The sequence below is a fragment of the Lontra canadensis genome, unplaced genomic scaffold (genome assembly GCF_010015895.1).
Source record: "Lontra canadensis isolate GAN:19392208 unplaced genomic scaffold, GSC_riverotter_1.0 scaffold6, whole genome shotgun sequence".
Taxonomy (NCBI): domain Eukaryota; kingdom Metazoa; phylum Chordata; class Mammalia; order Carnivora; family Mustelidae; genus Lontra; species Lontra canadensis.
Window position 1 is genome coordinate 29,972,060 of NW_022631000.1, and position 24,609 is coordinate 29,996,668.

The following is a 24,609-nucleotide window of genomic DNA, read 5'->3' on the forward strand; positions in this document are numbered from 1 at the left end:
GGCTTTAACCCACTGAGCCACCCAGGCGCCCCACAGCATGGACATGTTTCTTATTTAGTCTTATGTAAATGAAGATTGCAGTATGTGTACATGGATTTTATTTGAAAGGAGGTGGGAATTCACAAAGTGTCTGTGCTTTCATGCGTTGTATTTCCTCTTTTGGTTCTGGAAGTTTCTGAGTCATGCTGAGCTTTTAATGGGATGTGCAGTTTCTTACATAATATTTCTCTAAATGGCTGGCATAGAAAGAAATAAATAATAGGATCTAGGCATACATTTGCAGCTGATAGTAGCAGAGTGAATTCTTTTACATAGAGCAAAATTTCTTTTGACTGGCAGCTGTAATGAGCTTCTGTCTGGCTCTGTGTGTAGGGGATTCTGGCAATGTGGTAAGGTACAAAACAGACAAAAAACACGAACATGATACTGAATATATTGCGGCTAGATTTCTTCTTGACTGAAATGGAATTCCTTCTGGACTTAAGGTGGGACTTGAAGATTTTCCTTGTGATGGCAGTATAGAAAATGATCAACAGAAAAAACACAATCCAGAAGATGCCCACAAAGATGTAGTTTGATGCTTTGTGCCACTTAAGTCCCAGTTCATTTTTAAGTTTCACACATTTTATATGCATCTCCTTCCCGCTAGTGGCATTCTGGTTGGTCAGGATAATGTTGGGGACAGCCAGAAGGAGCATGAGCATCCAGACCACCACTGACAGGAGTTTGCTGTAATTTACTGAATGGATGAAAGAAGTCAAAAGAGGCTTTACAATTTTATAGTATCTGTCGAAGCTGATGAGCCCAAAGAACACGATGCTGACGTACATGTTGACATAGAAGAGCACAGCAGACACCCTGCACACAAACACATTGATCTGCCACGGCCCGAGTCCCGAATCAGCAAGAATCTTGAAGGGGAAGGTCAGGCTCATCAGAAAGTCGGCAACGACAATGTTCTTGAGATAGATGATGAAACTCTTGGAGCTGGCCACGTAGAAGAATATCCATCCAGATACACCATTGAGCAGGGTCCCCGCGATGAAGACCACAAAGTACAGCACAGGAATGATCTGCTGAGTGATGAGGATATTCCGGGAGCAGGACTCCTCTGGAGGCTGTGTGGCGGTGGAATTGATCATTGTGTAACTTCTGGAGGTGAGGCCTGGGAAGCAATGTCAGGCAGTCACTCAAAGGGCACTTACAGCGTCTAATAAGTAATTTGTTGAATAATCGAACAAAGACAAGTGGATATACTTGTCATGTTCTTGAAATTAAGTGTTTGCTCCATATTAGTTAGACACCCACTCCTCTTGGCCTCCCTCCCTCCCTTCGTCTCTTCCTTCCTTTTGAAAAGGGAAAAATAGAGCAGACAGATGACAGGAAAGAGAAATGGGAGAAGCAGGACATTCTGAGAGCTGTAGGTAATGGTATCAACGTTTTCCTAAAATGGTAACAGTTCCTTTTAAGACTCCCAAGTTCTAGAAAGTACTCATTTATTTATTTACTTATTTATTATTTTTTATATATTTTACTTATTTATTAGAGCGAGAGATAGCACAAGCAGGAGGGGGAGGCCCAGAGGAAGAGGGAGGGAGCCGGATGCAGGACTCCATCCCAGGACCCTGAGGTCATGATCTGAGCTGAAGGCAGATAGGCAGATGTTTAACTCACTGAGCTACCCAGGTGCCCCAGAAGTACTCATTTGAATGTAGTCTCAAAAAGTAACAAAACTAAAAAAAACATTTTATCCAGAAGTCTGTTTAATATGTTAAGTTTAAGGGCTATTCACAGACCTTAACTTTTTAAAAACCTATATTACATACATTTTGGACATGGGATAGTATCCTATAAACATATACATCCAGGGGCGCCTGGTGGCTCAGTGGGTTACAGCCTCTGTCTTCAGCTCGGATCTTGATCCCAGGTTCCTGGGATCGAGCCCCACATCAGGCTCTCTGCTCAGTGGGGAGCCTGCCTTCCCACCTCTCTCTGCCTCCCTCTCTGCCTACTTGTGACCTCTGTCTGTCAAATAAATAAAATCTTTAAAATATATATATATATACATCCAAATGTAGCTGGTATTATGAGTATGGGATTATGAGTATCTTCCAAAATGCGAGTTTTTCTGTGTTATTTTTGCCATTGAAAAACTGATTTATGTTATTCTTATAAAGTAGAAAAGGAATACAGGTGACAAATGTACCTTAAAAATTCAAGAAAATTGTGAAATATTCTCGATTTGCTCTAACATGGTAGCCACTAGCCATTTGTGGTTATAGAGCACATAATGTGACCCGTCCAGATTGAGATGTGATGTAACTGTAAAATGCCCACTGAACTTCACAGACTTATTACCCCCGCCCAGAAAAGTAAAATATCTCAGTTTTTTACTATTTTTTTTAAAGATTTTATTCATGTAATTTTACTTTTTTTAAGAATATGGCTACTAGAAAATTTAAAATTGCATATGTAGTTTGCATAGTATTTTTATTGGCCAACACTGTCCTAAGTATTAACCCAAAACCTTCTTTTGTTAGGGAATCCTATATATTCTTCTCTGGTGTCAGACATATTGTTTTAGAGCCCAAGAAAGATTAGAACTTCTTTGAAAGATTATTTGATTCATCAAAGCAAATGTTCAGCGTCCATCTTTTATGAAACGTCCACATCTTGCTTAAAACCCTCCAGTGTTATTCTTTGGCCTCAGGATAAAGTCCTAACTGTTGAATGCCAACCTGCCAATGTCCCTTCTTGGTCTGATCCCTGCTTCTTGCGTCCTCAGCAATGAGTTCCTGAACCCATCTACCTCTTTGTAGGTTCCATGATTTCTCTCACCTTGGACCTCTACACAAATTTTCGTTCATTGGAAACCCTTTTTGCTACCTTTTTGCTCATTAACTTCCCTCCATTCTTGAGGTTCAAGTTGGGTGTCATTTCCTTTTGAAAACCTGACTCTCCTAGCTTTTAGTTGTTTGAGTGTGAGGTCCTTTTCTAAGTGTGCTCCTGGTTCTGTGCCTTTCTCTTTGTCTCAAAGCTCATTTCCCCTTCCATTTTTTTTTTTTTTTCCTTCTGTGGTAAGTCCTTTCATAGAGAGATCATGTCATTTTTAACCATTGTATTTCTAGCATTATATTTAGGACATTAGTTAAAATATTTGTGTAATAAAAGGACAGGCAATCTGGGAATTCAAGACATGAATCCTTGCTCTTAAGAAATTTATAGGTAGCCAGGGATCATGGGAAAGAATGATTGTAGAGGATAGTGGTTCTTTTGAGATCAGAGAATATATCTTGTTTATCTTTGTATTCCTGGTGCCAAGCACAGTGTTTTATAACACAGTGAGTGAGTGCCTATGTTAGTAAAATGAGGGATGTGTGAGAAAGTTAAGTTTGGAAGTGTGGGTATGAAATTCAATCACATTCCAAATAAAACAATCATATGTGCGAACTTGGTGTGCTATTTCCTTTTTTTTTTTTTAAGATTTTATTTATTTATTTGACAGAGATCACAAGTAGGCAGAGAGGCAGGCAGAGAGAGGGAGGAAGGGAAGCATTTCATGTTTTCCTGTACTTGGTCTTAGTGTCTCAGAGCGTGGCAGCCTTTTTATACAGTGATAAATTGAGAGATGTGTGAAAACAAAGCTATCTTGAGGCATCTACAGGAAGTGAGGACAATTATATATTGAGACCAAAAAGCAGGAATATGTGTTGGATGGAAAGCTTGACAAGATCATGACAGATCTGTTTGTGTCACTTGGACCTTGTAACATCTGCCCAGTCTCTCCTTATCTTTAATGTACAGATGACTCAATGTCCTGATGAAGGGTCCTAACTAAAACTTCAAATCATTTCATAAGTGGAGGATATAGTCACATATTGATGCTGGTTTTATACACTGATACAAAATAAGAACCAAGTGAATCAGAAAGAAAACAAAGACTGTCTTCATGTGATCCAACTACCCTTCCTTTTCTGTTCCTGGCTCTTGGTTGGTTCACTCTTTCTAAGCAGCTTGTCCCATCCTGTTAAAGATGAGAGACAGGCAAAGGAAGAAAAAGCGGGAAAGGATCTGGTGAGGCAGTTTGTGGAGGTCCAGCCAGACCTGCCCATGTAGTTACTTTGGAGTTCATCTCGAATTTCTGTAGTGAAAGCTTCAGGAAAGTAAACAATGCTACCCAAATTCTTGAGACTGTGTTGAAGAAAGATTTCTGTATGTGGCAGAACTTTTAAAAAAGGAACACTTAAGAGTATGTCTTTAGCTTCTCCTAGGTGGGCTACTTCCTTGTCCCACAAATCCGGGTAAAGGACAATGAAATGGAATGAAATATTTTAGTTTCTTCCGTCACTTGGGTCTTTGGTAACATAATTAAAGAACGTGGCGAAATGGGATTTATGAGACCAAAAGATAGCTATTAAAGTCTCAAAGGAGCCCATGTATTGCTTTCTCTCAATCTTTCTGCACAGCTAGAACTGTGGCTTAGTACCACAGATTTATTCTAATTTAAAGTGAGTGCCCTTGTTCCTTAGCATGATATAAGGTCTAAGGAGTGTGGCACTTTAAGTATTTCAAAGTGTAGAGAATTACATATAACCTCTGGGTGCTCTCTTTAGTAGGCAGAATTTAGTCAATACAGGCCATACAAAGCATTGGTCACTCCAGAAACATTCACCTTAATAAAAACATGCTTCGTGAGCCTGAGGCTCATCACTCATCTTTTGTGTAACTATGCACACTGACCTCTCTCTTTCTTACATATGGACCATCTTCTTCTACCATTCTTAGTGTCATAATTCTACTTTCTCTGGAGAAGAAATTTCATAAAATTAATAAAGCTCTTGGTAATATAGACAGTCTTTTCAGTTACCTTAATTTTTTTCTTTTTTTGATAGAAGGTTTTGTTTCAATGAAACAATTTAGTCCAGTGTGGGCTTGTCATCTTGAAGTGGCCATAGTGTTTCTTCATTAATGATCCTGTATGGTAGGAGAAAAATGAAAAATTAAGTGAATACTGGAATGTTTTTATTATAAAAGATATGTGATAGCAATGCATTTTTAGAATTTAGGTTGTATAACTATGAAATATTACAACATGTACCTTTGTTGTTTTACTGTATTGGTCTTGGTTGTCAATGTTGATGATTATTGATTTTATATGAACTCTCTCTTTTTTTTAAGATTCTATTTGAGCAAGTGAGAGTACGAGCTGTGGGGAGGGGCAGTGGGAGAGGGAAAAGCAGGCTCCCTGCTGAGCATGGAGCCTGATGTGGGACTCTGGGATCACGACCTGAGCTGAAGGCAGATGCTTAACTGACTGAGCCACCCAGGTGCCCCTGGTATGAGGTCTTGTGGGAACCTTACACTCTTCAAAGTGTTGGATGTGAAGTTGTTCATAGTTACTGGTTTGTTTATTACCCCATGGGGTGTGGATGCTCAAATCAGTTCATTAAATTACTGCAGTTGACTGATTATTTTAGTCAGGAAATCAAGGAAGAGTTTCAGTTTTAGTTTTAGTTGTTTTTTTTTTTTTAAACCTTTGCACTGTTGATATTTTGGGCCAGCTAATTATTTGTTGTGGAGGACTGCCTTCTGCACTGTAGGACGTTTAGCAGCATCCCTGGGTTCTATCTACTAGATGCCAGTAGCACCTGTCCCCCCGGGTTATGACAAAAATGTTTCTGGACATTGCCAAGTGTCTTCTAGGAGGCCTGGTCTGCGGTGGTCGAGAGCCACCAGTCTAATGAGACTGATGTGTGGACTTTGCAGACAGAACTCCTGAAAGCCATATTGTCTGATAGGAAGAAGATAAGTTTGGCAGAATGATGGTTGATTTGGTTCAGCCTTGGTCTATGTTGTCACCTTTATGAGTTCTTTAAACCATACTAGACTTCAATGTGCAGGCATGTCGTCTGGAGATCATGCTAACAGAAAGACTCAGATTCCGGAGGCCAGGAGTTAGGTGTGATGCTGATGCTGCTAGCCTGGTGATCCCTCTTTGAGTAGTAAATTCTTTTTTCAAGCCCTGAACATAGATATTTAATAAATATTTGGTGAGGAGGGTTAAAAATTTGACTTTCCTTGCTATAATTGGGACTCTAGATTGGAAATAACCTGCTTTTAGATAACCTGGAAATCAAAGATCTTTCAGAGTTTATCCATTACAGATTTCATTACAATATAGAAGTCTACTTGAGAACAAGTGGTAAAGAACACCTTATATTTACCTAGAATATTCCTATAAAGGTCAGAAGTTCTCTTTAGAAACAAAACAAGGAGATTAAGCTCTGTGGAGTTATACTGTATGTGATTCACAACATTACTGAGCATGTCCTGGTCGTAACTCAGGACCAGGCTCACTCCTGGAGAGGGAAGGAGGAGCAAGGGATGGCTTAGGGTAGTTGGGCTTTAGCTGTGTCTCTGGTATTTCATGTCTTAAATTCTGAAATTTAATTTAAATTGTTATTGTCACTTAACACCGAGCAGTTGGGTGCATTGGTGTTACCAGCATCGATTGGTGTACTTTTATTTTCATATATTTAAAATATCTTATAATTAGAAACGAATGTATATGGAGAATGGATTGCTTTCAGATTACTCTTATCAATACCCATTTACTCACCTGTGACGAACATCATCTTTCTGTCCTTTGTTTAGTTCTTACAGAGTAACAATCTGATCTGATCTGATATCTGATATCATCCCTCCTTACCATCTCAGCATCAAAAATTTGAAAAACCAAGGTGCCACAGATATTTTTGTAGGACATAAATATTTGTTTTCTAGATGATTCTTATGTCAATAGACATAGTTTAGATGTGTTTTATCAGGGGCGCCTGGGTGGCTCAGTTGGTTAAGTGTCCAACTGGTTATGATCTCCATGTCCTAGAATTGAGCCCTGCATTGCACTCTGTCTCCTTAAGATTATCTTTCTCTCTCTTTCTCTGTCCTCCCCCCACCCCCTTTGGTTGAATACATGCTCTATCTCTCTCTCTAAGGAAAAAAAAAAAAAAGATGTGTGTAATTGTGTAATTATATTGTGTACATTTCTAAACTTATTAAAGCTATTTTCTTATTATTGCAGGTTTCTCTCCCCTGCCTTTTTTTTTTTTCTTTCCCCTTTGTGGTTACCAATATGTCATATCCTAGATGGTCTCCAAAGATGTTAGAATGAGTTGAATAGGAGGGGGATTATTGTATAGCTGCTTACTCAGTCTTACAGTCATATTTTATAATTTTTATGTTATTGATTATTTCATAAGATATTTTGTATTTAAAAAGTATTTTCTATTCAGTAGTATTCTAAGTCTGTCAAGAGGCTTCTGGCCTTTCTTATTCTCTGGTCAGTTGGATATCTTAGAAGGTCTTCCACCTTGACTCTTGGTCCTGCTTCTCTCCCCAACGTTGTGACTCCTTGGTGTAAGCAATGTCCTCTGCTTTTAGGTTTTAGGTGTGTTTGGGGAGGGGTGGAGAATTCATTATAAGCATGCTAGTTTATTTTGTAAAGCTACTGTTTTTTCCTCTGTAACTTACTACTCCTTCCCCTTGCTTCTCAGAAACCTATTTTCTGCTGGGCTCCAGATTCTTACAGTGGCTATTCTGACAGTCATCTCCTTGTATTTTTGATTTGTATTTCCTTGCTGATCGGTGATGTTGAGCATTTTTTCATATGTCTGTTAGCCATCTGGATGTCTTGGGAAAAATGCCTATTCAATCCTCTGCCCATTTTTAAATCACATTATTTTGTTTTGGTGTTGAATTGTGTAAGTTTTATATAATACTGGATACTAACTAACCCCTTTTCAGAGATCTCATTTGCGAATATCTTTTCCCATTCAGTAGGTTGCCTTTTCACTTTTCTGATGGGTTCTTCTTCTTCTTTTTTTGAAGAGATTTTATTTATTTATTTGAGAAAGAGTGAGAGAGAGAGAGAACAGGAGTGAGATGAAGGGTAGAGGGAGAAGCAGACTCCCTGCTGAGCAGGGAGCCTGATGCAGGGCTCAATCCAGGGACTTTGGGATGATGACCTGAGCCTAAGGCACACGCTTAACCAGCTGAGCTGCCTAGACCCCCTTATGGTTTCTTTTGCTGCACAAAAGCCTTTTATTTTGGTGTAGTCACAGTAATTTATTGTTGCTTTAGTTTCCCTTGACTAAGGAGATATATCTAGAAAAATGTTGCTAACACAATATTTGGGCAAATGTCCAAGAGATTATGGCCTTTGTTTTCTTTTAGGACTTTATTAGTTTCAGTTTCACAGTTAGACGTTTATTTTGAGTATATTTTTGTGTATGGTATAAGAAAGTGGTCTAGATTCATTTTTCTGTGTGTGGCTGTCCATTTTCCCAGCACCATTTATTGAAGAGTTTGTCTTTTCCCCACTGTATAATCTTGCCTCCTTTGTCATGGATTAACTGACCATAAAAGTCTGTTCTTTTTTTTTTCTGGGCTCTGTATTTTGTTCCATTGATCTACGTGTCTCTTTTTGTGCTAGGACCATACCATTTTGATTATTCTAGCTTTGTGTTATATCTTGAAATTTGGGATTGTGCTACCTCCATCTTTTTTCATCTCTCTCAAGATTGCTTTGGCTCTACAGAGTAATTTGAGGTTCCATACAAATTTTAGCATTATTTGTTTCACTTCTGTGAAAAATGCTGTTTGTATTTTGATAAGAATTATATTGAATTGTAGATTTTTTAAGGTAATATGGACATTTAACATTAATTTTCCATTCTTTGAGCATAATATATCCTTCCATTTTTATTATCTTTGATTTCTTTCACTAGTATTTTATAGTTTTCAGAGTATAGGTCTTTGACTTCCTTGGTTAAGTTTATTCCTAGGTAATTTATTCTTTTTGGTGAAATTATAAATGGAACTGTTTTCTTAATTTCTCTTTCTGCTACTTTGTTATTAGTGTATAGAAATACAACAGATTTCTGTATATTTTGTACTCTGAAGCTTTACTGAATAAATTTATTCTAAGTTTTTTGGTGGAGTCTTTAGGGTTTTCTGTAGCATCATGTCATCTGCCATTGGTGACAGTTTTACCTCTTCCTTATCCATTTGGATGTCTTTTGTTTCTTGTCTGATTGCTCTAACACTTCCAATACTATGTTGAGTAAAAGTGGTGAGAGCAGACATCCTTATCTTGTTCCTGATCTTAGAGGAAGGGGTTTCAGTTTCTCTTCATTGAGTATGTTGTTAGTTATGGGTTTCTGGAATCTTGTCTTTAGGAGTCACTTAGCCAGTTTTTTTTTTTTTGTTGTTGTTGTTGTTGTTGTTTTGCTTTTTTCCCTTTAAGGGCAAGTGCATGTGTGTGTGTGAGTTTGCAAGTGTTTTTCATCTCGGTTTTGAAGGTCTGCAAGGTGTGGCTACCTTCAGTTTTTCCACTTAGCCTCTAGGTACCACAGCTTGGAGAAAACCTCCAGTTTCTTTCTCAGTTCCTGAAAAATGCGTAAAATGAATGTGTTTGTGACTTTTGATTTTGACTGAACTTTCTGTCTTGTGCATTGATGTGCTGGAAGAGGAATAGAATTGGACCATTCATTATGGTGATTAAAACAATGACACTAATTAGTAAGTGGTGGAGACTGCTGCTGCTGGGGGAAACCCAGGTCTGCTGCGGATGGTTTGGATACCACCAAGGACTCCCAGGGGTCCCTGGCCCAAGGAGGGCTTTGCTTGTTCCTGTTGGTTGCCTATAGTCATGAAGCCTCGATTAGATCTCCCTTGAACCTCCTAACTCCTGGCCACTATGGCCTGTTGACTTCACCTTCAGTTAGAGTCTGATAAACATGTTTCAGTTTAACTTATAATTGAATGAATGCTGTGGTTATATACTTCAAATAAGGAGCTGTGCTAATTATTTCTCAAATTAGAAATGTCTGCATGCTCTTCTTAGACTGAATTGAAGGTACCTGTGAACATCTTCCGCCAATACAGAAGCTCAGCTCTGTCTTGACCACCAGGCCTTCTTCCTGAGCTTCCCTGTTCACAGACTAAAACTCTTGGGAATCAGAAATCTGTGTGTTTCTGGTACGAATGGAGCCACTCTTCAATTATGTATGATAATGGACAGTGGGTTAGTATGGATAATAAACTGTTAATGCCCAAGTCTAATTTTTACTATTAATTCTAACCATTGCCCTTAAAATACTTAGAACTGGTAGCAAAGTGCAAGACTGGCCCATCTAGGATCTCAAAGCTCTGTCTTCATGTCTTAGCGGATTATGGGAGCTGATAGAGGAGGGGAAGGTGTAGCACGGGCACCAAACTTTTGGGGCCACGAGAATGGTCACCTGTCACTAGCCTCTGTAGTGGGACCTGTGTCCTGTTGGATCAGTGAGGATTTTGCATCTACACTCTTTGTTATGGCCTCAGGTTTTTCAACCTTTGCACTGCTGACTTTTTTTTTTTTTTGGTGGAGTCTTTTTTTTTTAAATTTCAGCTCTTTGTGGGTGAGCTGTGTTGTGCTTTTTAAGATTTTTAGCTGCATCCCTGGCCTCTATCCACTAGGTGCCAGTAACACCCCATGATTTATGACAATAAAGAAATGTGTCCACACATTTCCTTTTCCTTTTCTTTTTTTTTTTTTTACGATTTTATTTATTTATTTGGCAGACAGAGATCAGAAGTAGGCAGAGAGGCAGGCACAGAGAGGAGGAAGCAGACTCCCTGCTGAGCAGAGAGCCCGATGCGGGGCTCGATCCCAGGACCCTGAGATCATGACCCGAGCCGAAGGCAGAGGCTTTAACCCACTGAGCCACCGAGGCGCCCCATGTCCACACATTTCTAAGTGTTCCTAGTTGAGAACCAATGGAATAGTCCCTTAATGGTAGGTGTATTTGATATCATTTTGACATATGAAAAGAATTTAGTCAGCTCTTTTACTGTTGATAAATCTTGACTGCATATTGAGTAACTCGTTAGTAGTAAGTAATTCAAATCCTTAGGTCTCAGAATGTGAACTGGGCTTTCTTTACTGCTCTCTAGGAATAAGAGGCAGACAGTGCAATATAGTGGGTAAAAGCACGCGTATTGGATGTAGTGGACCTTGTTAGAAAGATAGCTTAATTACTTAATAGCTCTGGGTTACTAAGTGCCTCTGTGTTTCAGTTTTTACCTCTCTAAAATGGGGGGGGTAGTAGTTGCTGCTTTATAGGGTTCTCCTCTCTGTAAGAATCCAATACCTGGTGCCTGGCGGTGTGTGGCTCAGAGGGAACAGGCAGTGACTCAGCTGATGATGGAATAATCAAATGTCTCTGGGACTTTCAGTCTGCCTAGGACTTCCTTTAGGTTGATGTTCTGCACTGAAATGAGGGTTACAAGAGGCATGGTAGGCGCTTGGCTGAGTGCTCTGAGCCTCCTCGGCTCAGAGTGCTTGTGTTGGTGGAGAAGGGCGAAGGCAGTGCTGCCTGCGTCCTTCTGTTCTAGTCACCTAAAGTGACACTCAGTGATAGGGAGTACGAAGTGCGAAGCCCAAAGTGTTGCCCGGTCTTCTTCAGCAATCCACATAAACCTGAGTCTTTGATGAAGGTGACATAAAGCTATGATACTCTGGTCTTCACAGTTTGGGGAACTAATTCCTCTGTGTCTGAAATTAGATTGAGCTAGTTGGGTTCCTGATTTTTTTCCAGCCTCTTCTGCAGCATTGTTTTTTAAGTGGTTCTATTCCCTTGGGCCAGGAAAGGAAATGAATCTTTGACCTCCCGTTTGCCTCACTGAGATGATGTTTGCATTTCTCAGTTAGACATGCACTACTCAGATCTTCCAGTCTTGGAGCTAAGGGCACTAATGCATATTCCTTTGCTGTGGTGTTGGGAATAGATTTTCATTTCTGGGAAACCCACACTTTTAACTACTTAGCTAAACATCAGCCACCTGTATGTTTAGCCCAAGCAAAAGATTATAAATACCTAGGACTTTACGTAGGAGTGAGAATGCTGTAAAAAAACGGATTTTCATTCATAACTCTTGAAAACATAGCATTCGATGTACTTCCTCTATGTGGGAAGAATGGGTAACCTTTGATTTTTATAAAATATTTGTGATGGTCACTCACCTGAATTAGCCACATCTGTGAATGAATTCATATTCTATTACACATAACATGTGATAATGAAGCAACTATATTCATTTCGAAATTAGTGGAACTTAAATGTGAAAGATGCAGTTTTGTGCAGCTTAGAGATGGTGCTGAGTGTATGTGAAATGAAAGACCTTTCCTTTTTGTGAGCCCTATGTCCACAGGTTGGGATCCATTGTTGAGTGTGTGTGTCCTTTTTAGACCATTCCATTTAGGATTATTTCACTTTTACAATGGAGTTCGATATGAGTCAAGGACGTTATAAGAAAATCATCTTCTCTCTTGCCGTGCTCCACGGGAGCTATTCAATGGCATTTCAGTGTTGCCTCAGCTGTAATGTCTGTATGTGAGAAATCTGATAATAACCAGGTAATGAGTGCCCCATTGTAGTTTTTGCTTATGACTTGCTTGGACCTGGACTGGTTTGGTTTTACTCTGTGCCTTTTTTTTTTTTTTCTTCCTCTTTTCTGCTGCCTACTCTTGACTTCCTTCTACTTTTTATACATTATTGCTTTCCTCTTATATTTTCAGTATGTCTCTCTGCCTAGAAGTGATTTCCCTGCAAGGTAGAAACCTGTACAAGTCCTTAATAAGACAGGGTAAAAATGCATAGGACTGAAAGTCATAACAGCCCCATAGCTGTAAATTTTTTCAAGCCTTTTTCATCATTAAATAGCAAAGGTAAAAACCCTCTTAGATGGAGAAATACTCATTGCTAGTATCAGTGAGCTCATCTTGTTTCTAAGTATTACTGCCCACTAAAAGGAACCAGGGCTTCTTGGAGAAGTGACTGATTTTATTAAGGCACAGGGAAAGTACAAGGTGAGTTGAGGTAAACCATGTGGGCAAAAAAAAAAAGGAAACGCTCAACCCGATGGGGAAATGTAGAAAAGGGACATGGGACCTGCCTCGGTGGCACTTCTAAATTTGACATTTTGGATATCAACAAGAGTGACAATACGAGACTAAAGTACTTTGAAAAATAAGCCAAATTTAGGAGTTGATAGTGATACTAAGAATAAGGAAGTAGTATTAAAAACAGGGATTGGGGCACCTGGGTGGCACAGTTAGTTAATTGTCCGACTCTTGGTTTTAAGCTCAGGTCGTGATCTCAGGGTCATGAGATTGAGCCCCACTTCAGGCTCCGCACTCAACAAGGAGTCTGCTTGAATATCTCTCTCCCTCTCTCTCTGGCTGCCCCTCCCCCGCCTCCCTCCCCTGCCTCCCTCCCCTTCTGTCTCTTTCCCTCTAAAATAAAGCAAAGCAAAACAAAACCAAAAAAGAACAAACCAAAAACAAGAATAGGGATTAAAAAAGGAAGGATGCAGACTGGGGGAAGCTCTTCTTTACAGAATAACAGCTAAAAAAGGTAGAATGAGTGATAGAATTAGCAAGTCACCATTTTGCAACCTCAGTGTAATAACTGATGAGGCAGCAGTCTTCAGGGGGGTGGGAAAAGCCAGTCGGTGAAAGGTTGTAGGAGAACAGGATAGTCCAGTCTGCAAGTATCACTCTCTAGTCATTTAGAATACGAAAGAACAAATGGTACCTTTTCAGCAGGGATATCTGGCAGTCACAGAATGATCAGACTTACCCCAAATGGGATAACTTGACATTTTGTGCCTCTAGATATTATCCAATTAGATGTACACAAAATGCCTTGTCAAAACGCTAATTATGGATAAATAATTGGGCAGATTCAGAATTCTGTAAAGACTCAAAAAAATCAGTGTCATGAAAAGTGAATGAATGTGATGGGGTGGGAGGAAGTGATTCTAGATCAAAAGAGGCCAAAGAGAAGTAACATAATGTGTGAATGTGACTGGTGACTTGGGGGAGGAGTAGAGGATGGAGCTATAGGAGTTGTTTGGGGACAGTTGTGTAAATCTGAATACAGGCTCTATGTTACATAGTATTATTGAATTAATCTTTCTAGCTATGTTAATAGTATGGTTAAGTTGAGGAATATTCTTTTTTTTTTTTTAAGGTGTTATTTATTTATTTGCCAGAGAGAGAGAAAGCGAGCGTGAGTGCAAGCACAAGTAGGGGGAGTGGCAGGTAGAGGGAGAAGCAGGCTCCCCACTGAGCAAGGAGCCCGAGGTGGGACTCGATTCCAGGACCCGGGGATTATGACCTGAGCCAAAGGCAGATGCTTAACCAACTGAGCCAACCCAAAATCCTTCTGGGGAATATTCTTATTCTTCAGGGATGCGTAGTGAAGTATTTAGGAGAGATGGGCCATAATTGCCTGCACCACATTTTCAAAACAGATCAGTAGAAGAAAAGAAAAGTACGAGTGCTTGTGTATTGTATTTTTGGGGCTGATACATATTACAGTATATGAGCATACACATGTATGTGTATGAGCACATATGCATGTATTATATGTGTGTGTGTTAGTTTAGAGAGAAGAGTCCTGAGCTCAGTGCCTGACATAGAGCAGGTACTTAACAGTCTCTTAGACTTCTCTGTTACCCTGCTTACTTGTTCTTCTCAGTCACCTTGGGGAGTTTCTCTGCCTACCCTTAAATTGGTTTATCTTATTCTGTTCTCTGCCATCTCCGTTTCTCTTTCCAGCCAAAATGATCTTAGTTTAGAACACTGTTTAAAATCATCATCAAGAAAGCAAACTTTGCTTTTTATCAATCATCTATTCCTTGGGCGCTTATTAGCAGATACCCTTGTTGGCCTTGTGGATCTGTCCTGCCCCCTTAGAGCTCAGTGCCTGGTGCTTCTGGAACATGAGCTGCCTCATCTCCTTCCCCTCCGCACAGTGCACCTCCATTTTCCGCACTTCTGGGTCCCTCACAGCCCTGGATGCTGAGGAGCCAGGTGGCCTCACCTCCAGAGGGAACAGCTTTTCCCTCAACTGAGTGAGTCACGGCTTGCGTTGAGCTGTCCCTGTGTCTTGTCATCCCTTTCAGTCTCCTCATATTTTAGAGCGATAACTGCCATTTATCGGGAACTTTACCTTGTACGGGACACAAGGAATGCTAATTACTTTTAAGAGTACTATTTCTTTTTCAAGGACTATTCCGTACGTTGAAAAGAGTTTATGTAACACAAGGGAAAACACAATCAAAAAGAGCACAGCACCGAGCCAAGAGCCAGAACCCCACCAGACCTCCTGCATCTCCTCTGCCTGGAGTGAACCCCGTCTTGAGTTTTGTGTTCTTCATTTCTGCCTTTTAAAAACATGTTTTTAATCCATGTAGTCATAGATTCTCTTGTAAAGTTGTTCATGCTATATGTAGTCTTCCGGGACTTTTTACAAATCCCCAGCTCAGCGTTATGTTTCTAAAGTTTAGCACTTTAGAAAATGAATTGAAAGTAGTTGGAAAAGAGGAATATTTACTCACCCTGTAGATAAGCATTTTTAATTCCTAGGTATGTGCCCTAGAAAACTAGAGAAGCATACCAAGGAACATGAACAAGGATGCTCATAGAAATGGTGATAATAGCAAAAACGTGGGCATTAGCTTGAAGGATTATTGACAGGAGAATGGGTAGAAGAAGAAAAAATTAGTGAAATTTTATGCACCAGTGAAAATGAACGAACTTCAGCCATGCACTTTTAAATAAATCCTCTTATAGTTCTGCTAAGATAAAAAGCAATTCTACTTTATAGTTCAGGAAACTGAAATCTAGAGAGTTTGAATAAATTGTCCACAGTATTGCAACTAGTATGTTGTAGAATTGCCATTTGAATCCAGGTCAGTGTCATTCTAAAGCCATAACTGCTAGGGAGTATTGTTTCCTGTCGGAAAGACTTGTTTTCGTTGGCTAGTGTGTTATGCATGGAGAGAAAGCTTTGTATTTTCACCTGACCTGGCAAATGGTTCATAGGAGGAACTGTATAAATTTCTGATGAATGACCCAAAACATCATTATACTGCACAGGAAGAAAGCAGGTCAAGGGAACTTAGTGGCTCGAGCAAGTTCCTGAGGTAGAAACCAGAGCACCATTGCTGAGAACCCAGCTCCTCTAAGCCCTACCCTGTCTGGTCTTGCCTTGGTTTCAGGCCCCCCCGCCCCCCTTAGGAGGCAGCTGGGAGATGCCTGGCAGATACAGCGTCAGTGTACCTTGCATTCTAGCTGATTCTGCTCCCAGGTGTCTCAGCCAGGGTCCACTGCTGCTCTCCTGGTGGAGAACAGAGGCCTCTCCCCAGCTGTGTGACTCGTACCTCTAACATAACTCTGTCCAGCCTGCGGCAGTGGGAGTGCTGGCAAGCTTTCTTCCATCTCTTAAATGTCATTGACATGATTAGCCTGTGGAAAAAGTGCAGGTGTGTTTGTGTGTACGGGGTGGAGGGCACAGGGAAGGCAAAACAGCGAATGTGTGGTGCCTTTGGCAAGTATACCAATGTGCATTATGAATTTAGATTAGTGTGCTACTTAGATATTTTGGTCCAGTTGAACAAAAATTGAAAATAAGCAAAAGCTTAACTGCCTAGCTATCCCCTTGAGCTTTTCCTTGTCTGTCACCCAGTGCCCAGCAAAGCTCTGAGCCAGGTATGTATTTTTTCCCCTGTCCCAGTAAATCCCAAAAGGCTTCTGATCCTTTGTACACTGGTAGGGACCCTCGGCAAGGGTCTGCAAACATTACCCTCTGAGTTCTGTCAAGCACTGTGTTAGGACTAGTGGGAGTGCCCAGGTGAATTTGCTTTCACACTGTCCCCACAGTGATGTTGAGACCCAGTTACATGAGGATCTAAAACTCACTGAGGCAGAGGTGCTCGGAGCGCCGGCCTCGGGCTGTGGTTGTCTGTCCTTAGCATTTTAGTGTGTCTGCCTCATGTTGGTCTGCGTTAAAACATCACCTCCTCAGAGAGGCCTGTTCTGTCCATGACATCTGATGCAGCCAACCCTGTACCCAGCATCTTCCAGCCCCTCACCAGCTTTTATTTTTTTCATAGCTCTCTTCCTTATTTAAAATAATAGTAATTTTTCAATTTATGGTCTCCATCACCCCCTTGAAGGACTTCATTCTCTTCATGAGACCAGAATTTAATTCTCTTGCTCACTGCTAAATTAGTCTGGCATTACTGTAGAAGTTCAATAGATACTTAGTGAATTTATGAGTGAATCTATCTGTACAATTTTGGTCAAACTCAGGAGTTGGTTTATTTAACTGTTACATGATGAGTCTGTCTAGAACCTCTAGAGTTTTATAATTTTTGTGCTATAGGGTAAAATATATAGGTATCTTTTAAAATCTTTGGTGCATAAAATTGGATCAGCCATAATCTTTAATTTATAAAATACTCTTATGCAAAGTTGATGCAAGTTTGACTTTAAAAAGTTTAATTCTGTTATTTTTAATCATGTTAATAGTTTTCCTTAAACTAAATAACCAAAACAAAAGGCAAGATGGTAATAAGATACGTGTAGCTGAATGCTTTGCCCTCCTTCCCACAGGCCATCTCTGGCCATTATGTGTCCCGAATCCTATTTTCTTCATTCTCCTGCTGTCTTGTTTTGTAGTGTTCTGTAACATCTATATATTTTCCTAAAAGTGTGTATCTATGGTGTGTGTGTGTGTGTGTATGTGTGTGTGTGTGTGTGTTTTAAAAGACCACATGTGATCTTTGAGTGACTTAACTGTATCATACCACATATCATCCATGTTATTGAGTATTGTTTTATCATTCGTTTGTCTTGATGACTATAACCTTCCATTGTCTGACCATTTCAGTTCATACACTCAGTTTCCTGTGTTTGGGGTGTTTCTGGGTTTTTGCCCATGCAAACTATGTTGAGATGTATATCCGTATTGTCTCTTGATGAACATGTGAAAGATTTTCCTGTGGGGATAAATCTAGAAGTTAAATTGTTGATTCATAGGGTATATGAATGTTAAAATAATGGGAAACAGTATTCAAACTATGTTCTAAAGTGGTTGTACCAATTTATACTCCTATCAACAATGTGTAATGATACTGTGGTCACAAATCTTCCTCAAATTTCATAATCTCAGATTTTTACAGTTGTGTTTGTGACACGATATTATATTGTGGTATTGATTTGCGTTTCCATGATAACTGATGATATGGGCATCTCATCATATAATAATCAGTTCTTTCCATGAAATGTCAACTCATCTGTCTCATTTTTCTGTTGGGTTGTTTATGCTATCATTGATTTGTAAAAATTCTTCAAATATTGTTGATATCTGCTTTGTTTGGGTGTATATATGGTGAATTGCCTTTCCCAGATTGTAACTTGTCTTTTCACTTTTAAAGATTTATTTTGATAAACAAAAGTTATTGATTTTAATGTAGTCAAATTACCTTTTTTTTTGAGCTAGTGTTTTTTGTATCAAAAGAAAATTTTTCTATCTCAAAGTCTAAACTAATAGTTCTTACAATATGGCTTATTATGTCCATGGGGATCCTTGACACCCTTTCAGGCGGGCACTGAAAATCAACACATCTTTCAAAGAATAGTAACATGTTATTTGCCTTTTCTAACTTGTTACACTGACATTTGTATGAAAGGTGCAAACGCTGTGGTATGTAAAACAAACCTGATCGGACTTTAGTACCAGTCAAGGCCATGTACACATCTGTCCTGTAGTCACTGCATTACTGCTCTGCATTCCCACTAACCAGGAAAAGAAAAGGCTAAGTGTCCTCGATGGAGGAATGTGTATTGTACCTGGTTCAATCTTACCCTTTAAATATGTGTCGTAAAAATTTTGCATTACAGAATAGGTATCGTTCCTAAAGCTTTTGCTAGATATGATGGTTGTCTAGAGCAACAACACTGGAGTGACTGAGCCATGAGCTGAATTAGATGTTTTTTCCTGGAACACTGTTTTTACTTGAAAGAATGATAACAAACTATAGTAATTCAGACTGAGGTATTTGGCAGACATTTTATCAAAAAACAGATGAAGTGAGCCTTCACCAAGGAAAACAAATAGCAGCACTTTCCAGTACTTAGAGATCAGTGCCAATATTAATACTATTTTTTGATTTTATATAATGAAGAGTATATTCTGCATGAATTCTGCATGAGTGTACATCTCCAAGTGACTGATGATTGTATCATGTTATAAAATCTAGCGCAGATCAAAGGCTTATTCAGAGACTAGGTTAGACTAAAGGATTAAAAGGAATATTCATTGATGAGGATTTAGATTCTACATTGCAAACAACATTTAAGAAACCACCACATTTTGAGTTTTCATGTGGTGCCAAAGAAGAAAATCCAGAAGGCTACTACATACTTCTTCCTTTTCCTATTACATATCTGTGTGAGACTAGATTTTCTTTAATATGCTTTAATTAAAACTACCATTTGAAACTAATTAAATGCAGAAATGAATATGAGAATCTTAGTCTAGATGTTAGAGAAATGTAAAAATGTAGAATGTCCCCTTTCTAATTAAAACTTTTTTTGATAATTTATTTTTCACAAAATGTTATTCATGTTAACATTTGGCACTATTTCAAAACAATTATAAATATAAATTTAACAATTTTAACATCTAATATAGTAAATATGGCTAGATTTAACTTACACAAATGAAAGCTCTTCAGACTACTGAGTGTTGGGAAAGGGACCTTGAGACCAAAAGTTTGAGAACTCGTGGCAAAATATATTTTACTGTATTTTCTAATAAGGCTTTCTGGGGGTTAATTTGCTTATTTTGATGTCAGGTTTTAATTTATACATATACTAGACAGTATGTGGACTGTCTATAAATACCAAAAAAGGACACCAGACATTTATAAAGAGTAATTAAATTCTAAAAATAAGTAAAGCTTCCCAGTCTATCTTTGGAACTCCTACAGATCGGATATCTTTCATTTCACTTTTTTCCTGGGTTTTTTGGTAAGGTTGTCTATTTGGCTATTCATCCACAAGGCATGAGAATTAAGCATCTATTAACCTTCATGTCTTTCCCCACCTCTCTCTGTGTAGGACTACCACCTGTGGGGCTCAGGGCCCTGGGGTCCCAATCGCCAGGTCTCTGGCTGTCACGCTCCCTGGTCGGCCTGCTTGTTTACAGTGTGGGTCACCTACGGCGGTTGCTACTTAGTGGGCGTATGTTGATAGATGCTTGCCACCTGTGTGCTGGCGCAGTCCCCAGTTTTCTGTTGAAATGATGGAAGGTGAACTGGGAGAACTATTCATGCTCCCTTATTTTGCAGTTTCTTGCTTGGCCCTCTGAGTAGCAGATGCTAACTTGAAAAGTTTCCTGTGAGGTTTTTAATCTTGCTAATACTATCTTGGACCTAATAAGTTATTCGCAAGGACGGGGGAGAAAATTCTGTTTTTAATGAAGAGCTGCTACGTGTCAGGTACTAACGTGCCCCGTTGGTGTCTCAGCGGCTCTTTGTGGTGATAGCTTTATCATGATGTTTTCTGGGTTAGGGGATGGAGGAAGATCATAGAGGCAAAAGAGCTAAGAAGCAAATGCAGCTCAAGGTCACAGTAGATTCGAATTCAGCTCTTTATCTGCGAAGGTCTGCTTTTTCTACCATATAAAATTGCCTCTGTAAAAATCTGAGCGCCCGTAATATTGCCTGTTTTATGCAATGTAATTATTGTCACTGTTGTGCAAACAAGTTAAGAAGCAGAGCAGTCCTGTACGCTTTTGCATCTCCAAACTTGTGTTTATGTATAAATTACAGTTTTTATTGGGCACATTCATCTCTTTAGATCAGAGAGAGATGGGATAGGTGAGCGGGTACCGGATTTGAAGCCAGATGGCTTTTTCTTGAAGTCCCGTTGTTGGCCTTTATTAGCTGTGTTACTGTGTTCAAGTCAACGAACCTCCCTGGACCCTAGCCTCCTAACTGGTAAAACAGAGCCAAAAACAGAAGGCATTTCCTATTGTAATTTGGCTGCAGGAAACGTCCAGTTTTGATAATATCTGTGCAAATGCTTTAAAAACAGAGGGCTGTATCTATGGAGATTTGTTATTTGGAATTGTTAATTAGAAGTCCTGGATCTTGCTGTCATATTACAATTATGTAAAATACCATTAATAGTTTTTTCCTCACCCCTTGACTTTTGGCGCTGCGTTTTGAGACTGTTTCTCTTCCTTTCCTATTAGAGTGAGTCATATAAAATTGCTAATATTTGGCTGGTTTTTTTTAACCTACAAATGTGGAAATTTCATATGATTAGTATACTAATACACTTAGTAGTTATTAGTGAAATTACACATTAATGGTTAACAAAATCTGTATAGTAAGGCATATGGCAAGAAGTAAGCCTACATGTTGGTTTTGTTTTTCTTTCTTTTTTCTTTTTCTTTTTTAAATTCCAAGTTTTTTTTTTTTTTTTTTTAAAGATTCTATTTATTTGGGAGAGAGCAGGAGAAAGAGCAAACAAGTGAGAGAGAGAGCACAAGTGGTGTAAAGGGCAGAGAGAGAAGCAGACGCCCCACTGAATAAGTAGCCCAGTGTGGGGCTTGATCTGGGACTCTGGGATCATGACCTGAGCCAAAGGCAATGCTTAACCAACTATAATCACTACCAGTTGTGAAATGTTTTGTGTTGAAGAAGCACTAAAGGTGAAGCAGTCTTCCCCTATCATGGGTGGGGCTGATACAGAAAGTCCTCTAGAATGGAAAGAGGACTATAGATGTGTATATAGATTTTCTCCCACGAATGCTATCTTTAAGTGGGGAAAACTGGCAAGAAAGTTGGTAAGTGGGGTGCCTGGGTGGCTCAGTCAGTTAAACATCTGTCTTCAGCTCAGGTTCTGGGATCAAATCCCACACTGGACTCGTTGCTCAGCAGGGAGTCTGCTTCTCCCTCCCGCTGTTTGTGCTCACTCTCTTCTGTGTCAAATAAATAAAATCTTAAAAAAATTTGGTAGGTATAAAAATGAATTAAGAAAAGACTTAAAAGATTACATTTTCTACATTTAGAAAATCACTGGTTAAGAAGACTCATAGCTTTTTAAAAAATATTAAATTTTGTGACTTTTAAAACATTTTTCCCAGCAGAGTTGGGAGGCCCTCGTTGTTGATAAATGATCCTATCTCTCTGCCCTCTACCAGTCACAATGTTCTTACTGTTTCCCCAGTAGGGCTTTTAAATAACTGTTTTGCTAGGAAACATACTAGAGTGGATCCTAAGCACAAATGAAATTTAAAATTATCTGTTAGTCTAGACTTTATGAAATTTACTATACAATTTTTAGAAAAAAAAAAAATAAGTTCCACAAGTTGTTCTTTGTCCTTGCCACCCACAAATTAAAATAAAAAAAAAAAAAACCACCCCCCCCCAAAAAAAAACCACTGAATACTTGATATTTAAATGTTGGTGAAGTCTCAGAGAAAGAAATCAGAAGAATCAAAGATACGAAAAGCCAAACGTAAGACGTTAAAAAAAACCCTAAAATAGCAACCATGAGGCTTATTTAATTTCTGTGTCTTTCCTTTAAAAATCAGTTGTGACTCACCATTAGTTCCACACAAGTAGATCAGGCATTTAGGTTTCAGAGAAGACTTTAAATGCTTCCTTGCATAAAGTATTTTGCCTTTGGTTTCAGGCTTTGCGGAGCTGGGCCATTTGTGCTCTTAAACCAAACCTATTTTGTCTGTCTTCAGCTTTTCCTTTCTTTATTGGCCTCCCTCAGCTCTGAGGATTACATCATAGCCCAGCTCTTTCGGTGCTTCTTACCGTATCCCAAGCTGATTTTAACCTACTTTCCACACACACACAGAGCGCTGTCTTATGTTGTATACAAGCAATAAGTTTATGAATTTTTTAAAAAGTAGTGATTTCTTAAAGCTTAATGCATGTGCCCGTGGAAGAAATTCCTGCTCCAGGCAGTTAAAAGGAACATTGATGGGGAACAGTTAATTGGACTTAGTTTAGTTTTTGAATTTGGAAATCAAGTCTCATCTGTAAATCTGTCTCTTATCATTTAATCCATTAAAAAAAAGAATTTAGTACAACACGAGTACAGACAGCCATTTCACATTGGAATCACAAATACTCTTTAAATATACTCTGCATCGGGTGGACCTTTTTTTACTTACCAGTTTTTCCAGCTTCTCTTCCTCTCTGTTGGCAAGATTGGATCAGCAGCTGAGTGTAACATCTGATGTTGAGGGAAATAGACTTTGCTCTCTGCTTGGGCTGCGCGTGTTGACCAGTGGGAAATGCTGCATTAGCTCTCAGACCAAAACACTTAAAGTACTCTATGAAATGTTGACATCTTGCCAAAGGCTTGGATGTCAAATACTCCAGATGTCCAGTGCTCTTCGAAGCCCAGCTCTACTATGTGCTTGTATAAGTCGGATATGATTTATGCTTAAGGTTACAGATTATCAAGGCCCGACCAAACAGTGACTGGTGTGAAACTGGGTAGGGCGAGAAAGGGGAGAGCAACATGAGCAAATGAGAAGTCCAGCCAGGAGGAGGCTAGATCTTTCCCATGCCTAGCCGTGACCTCTTCCTGTGAAGCTGTTGTAAGAATAGCTTCTGTGTTTATTGGGAAGTATTTTCAAATTGTACTTCACATGGCTTCAACTAACTCCTTGAAACTTGTTGGAAAATGGAGAAATATTTGAAACAAATGAGACCAGAACAAATTGCCACTTTCAGTAGCAGGGGAAGAAGGGGGAAGGCTATGCAGGTAGGCTGATCACCTGTGAGTCTTGATCAGTCTTGATTGAAAGACCTAGCTGTCTCTGTAACACACTGACCTGGTTCTAGGGGTGTACTGATGGTGCCTGATCTACTCAAGCTGTTAATGTTGACATATTCCCAACCTTGAACTGTGACTCTAATCTTTCTTTGGGTTACCCCTCCTCTTCAATTTGGTTTCTAAACACCCTGTTTGAGCCACGCTTTTGGATTCCTTCCTCATTTAACAAACTGTTGCTGGGACTCATTGTTCTTACACAGTGTTCTGGATTAATGTAATCATAATACCTCTGTCAGGAGGAAGGGGGCCTGAGTCTCCTAAACTCTATTCTAAACTCATCTGGTTTGGACCTGTATCATCAACTTTACTCACTTTACCACTTTCTTTCCCTTTCTCTTAGGATAGCCTGCTCATTATCAGTCATGCTTATTATCATTATCACATGAAACAAAACCCCTCAAAGCCATCCCTTGACTTAAGTCCTTTTATTAGGTACTACTGTCTATTAGTCACCCAAGCTGTAAACAGTCAAATTTTCCTTCGTGATTTCCTCTGCTCATACCCAGTATATCAGCAAAGCCTGATGATTTTTTTAAACACCTAAATATTTCTTATTTATTTATGATTCCCACTAAACCTGTATTCCCCACCCTAGCCGACTCCCCAGTGTCTACCCTCTAAAATACAAGCATAGCCATGTCCTTTACGTGGGTCCCTGTCGCTGTACGAGGGAAGTTCATCCTGTTGAATCTGACAGATGTAGTGCTTTGTGATTTGAAGGTCCTCATCTACCACTGCTTGCCTGCTGCCTGTCCGTTGGTTTGAACTCCCTGCAGTTCTTGCCTCCTGGCTTGAGTTTATGCCTTTGCCTCTCTCTGGAATATCTTCTTTCTCCTTTTTCC

General features: G+C 39.4%; 2 protein-coding genes across 8 annotated transcripts in view; one reads left to right on the forward strand and one right to left on the reverse strand.

Annotated features, from left to right (window-relative positions):
* On the reverse strand, positions 1 to 23,657 carry P2RY14 (purinergic receptor P2Y14). 3 transcript variants are annotated; one of them, XM_032852506.1, is made up of 3 exons: positions 23,097 to 23,657; positions 4,868 to 4,974; positions 1 to 1,165 (listed from the first exon to the last, which is right to left on the reverse strand). In XM_032852506.1, exon 3 carries the CDS (start codon positions 1,140 to 1,142, stop codon positions 120 to 122), a length of 1,023 nt encoding a protein of 340 aa, XP_032708397.1. In that variant the 5' UTR covers positions 1,143 to 1,165; positions 4,868 to 4,974; positions 23,097 to 23,657; the 3' UTR covers positions 1 to 119. The 3 variants fall into 3 exon arrangements, with proteins under 3 accessions (XP_032708397.1, XP_032708399.1, XP_032708400.1); XM_032852508.1 differs by lacking the exon at positions 23,097 to 23,657 and adding an exon at positions 22,514 to 22,633; XM_032852509.1 differs by lacking the exon at positions 23,097 to 23,657 and adding an exon at positions 16,172 to 16,192.
* MED12L (mediator complex subunit 12L) overlaps positions 1 to 24,609 on the forward strand; it is a 317,533-nt gene that overhangs the window by 122,221 nt on the left and 170,703 nt on the right. The gene's annotated exons all lie outside the window — the stretch shown is intronic.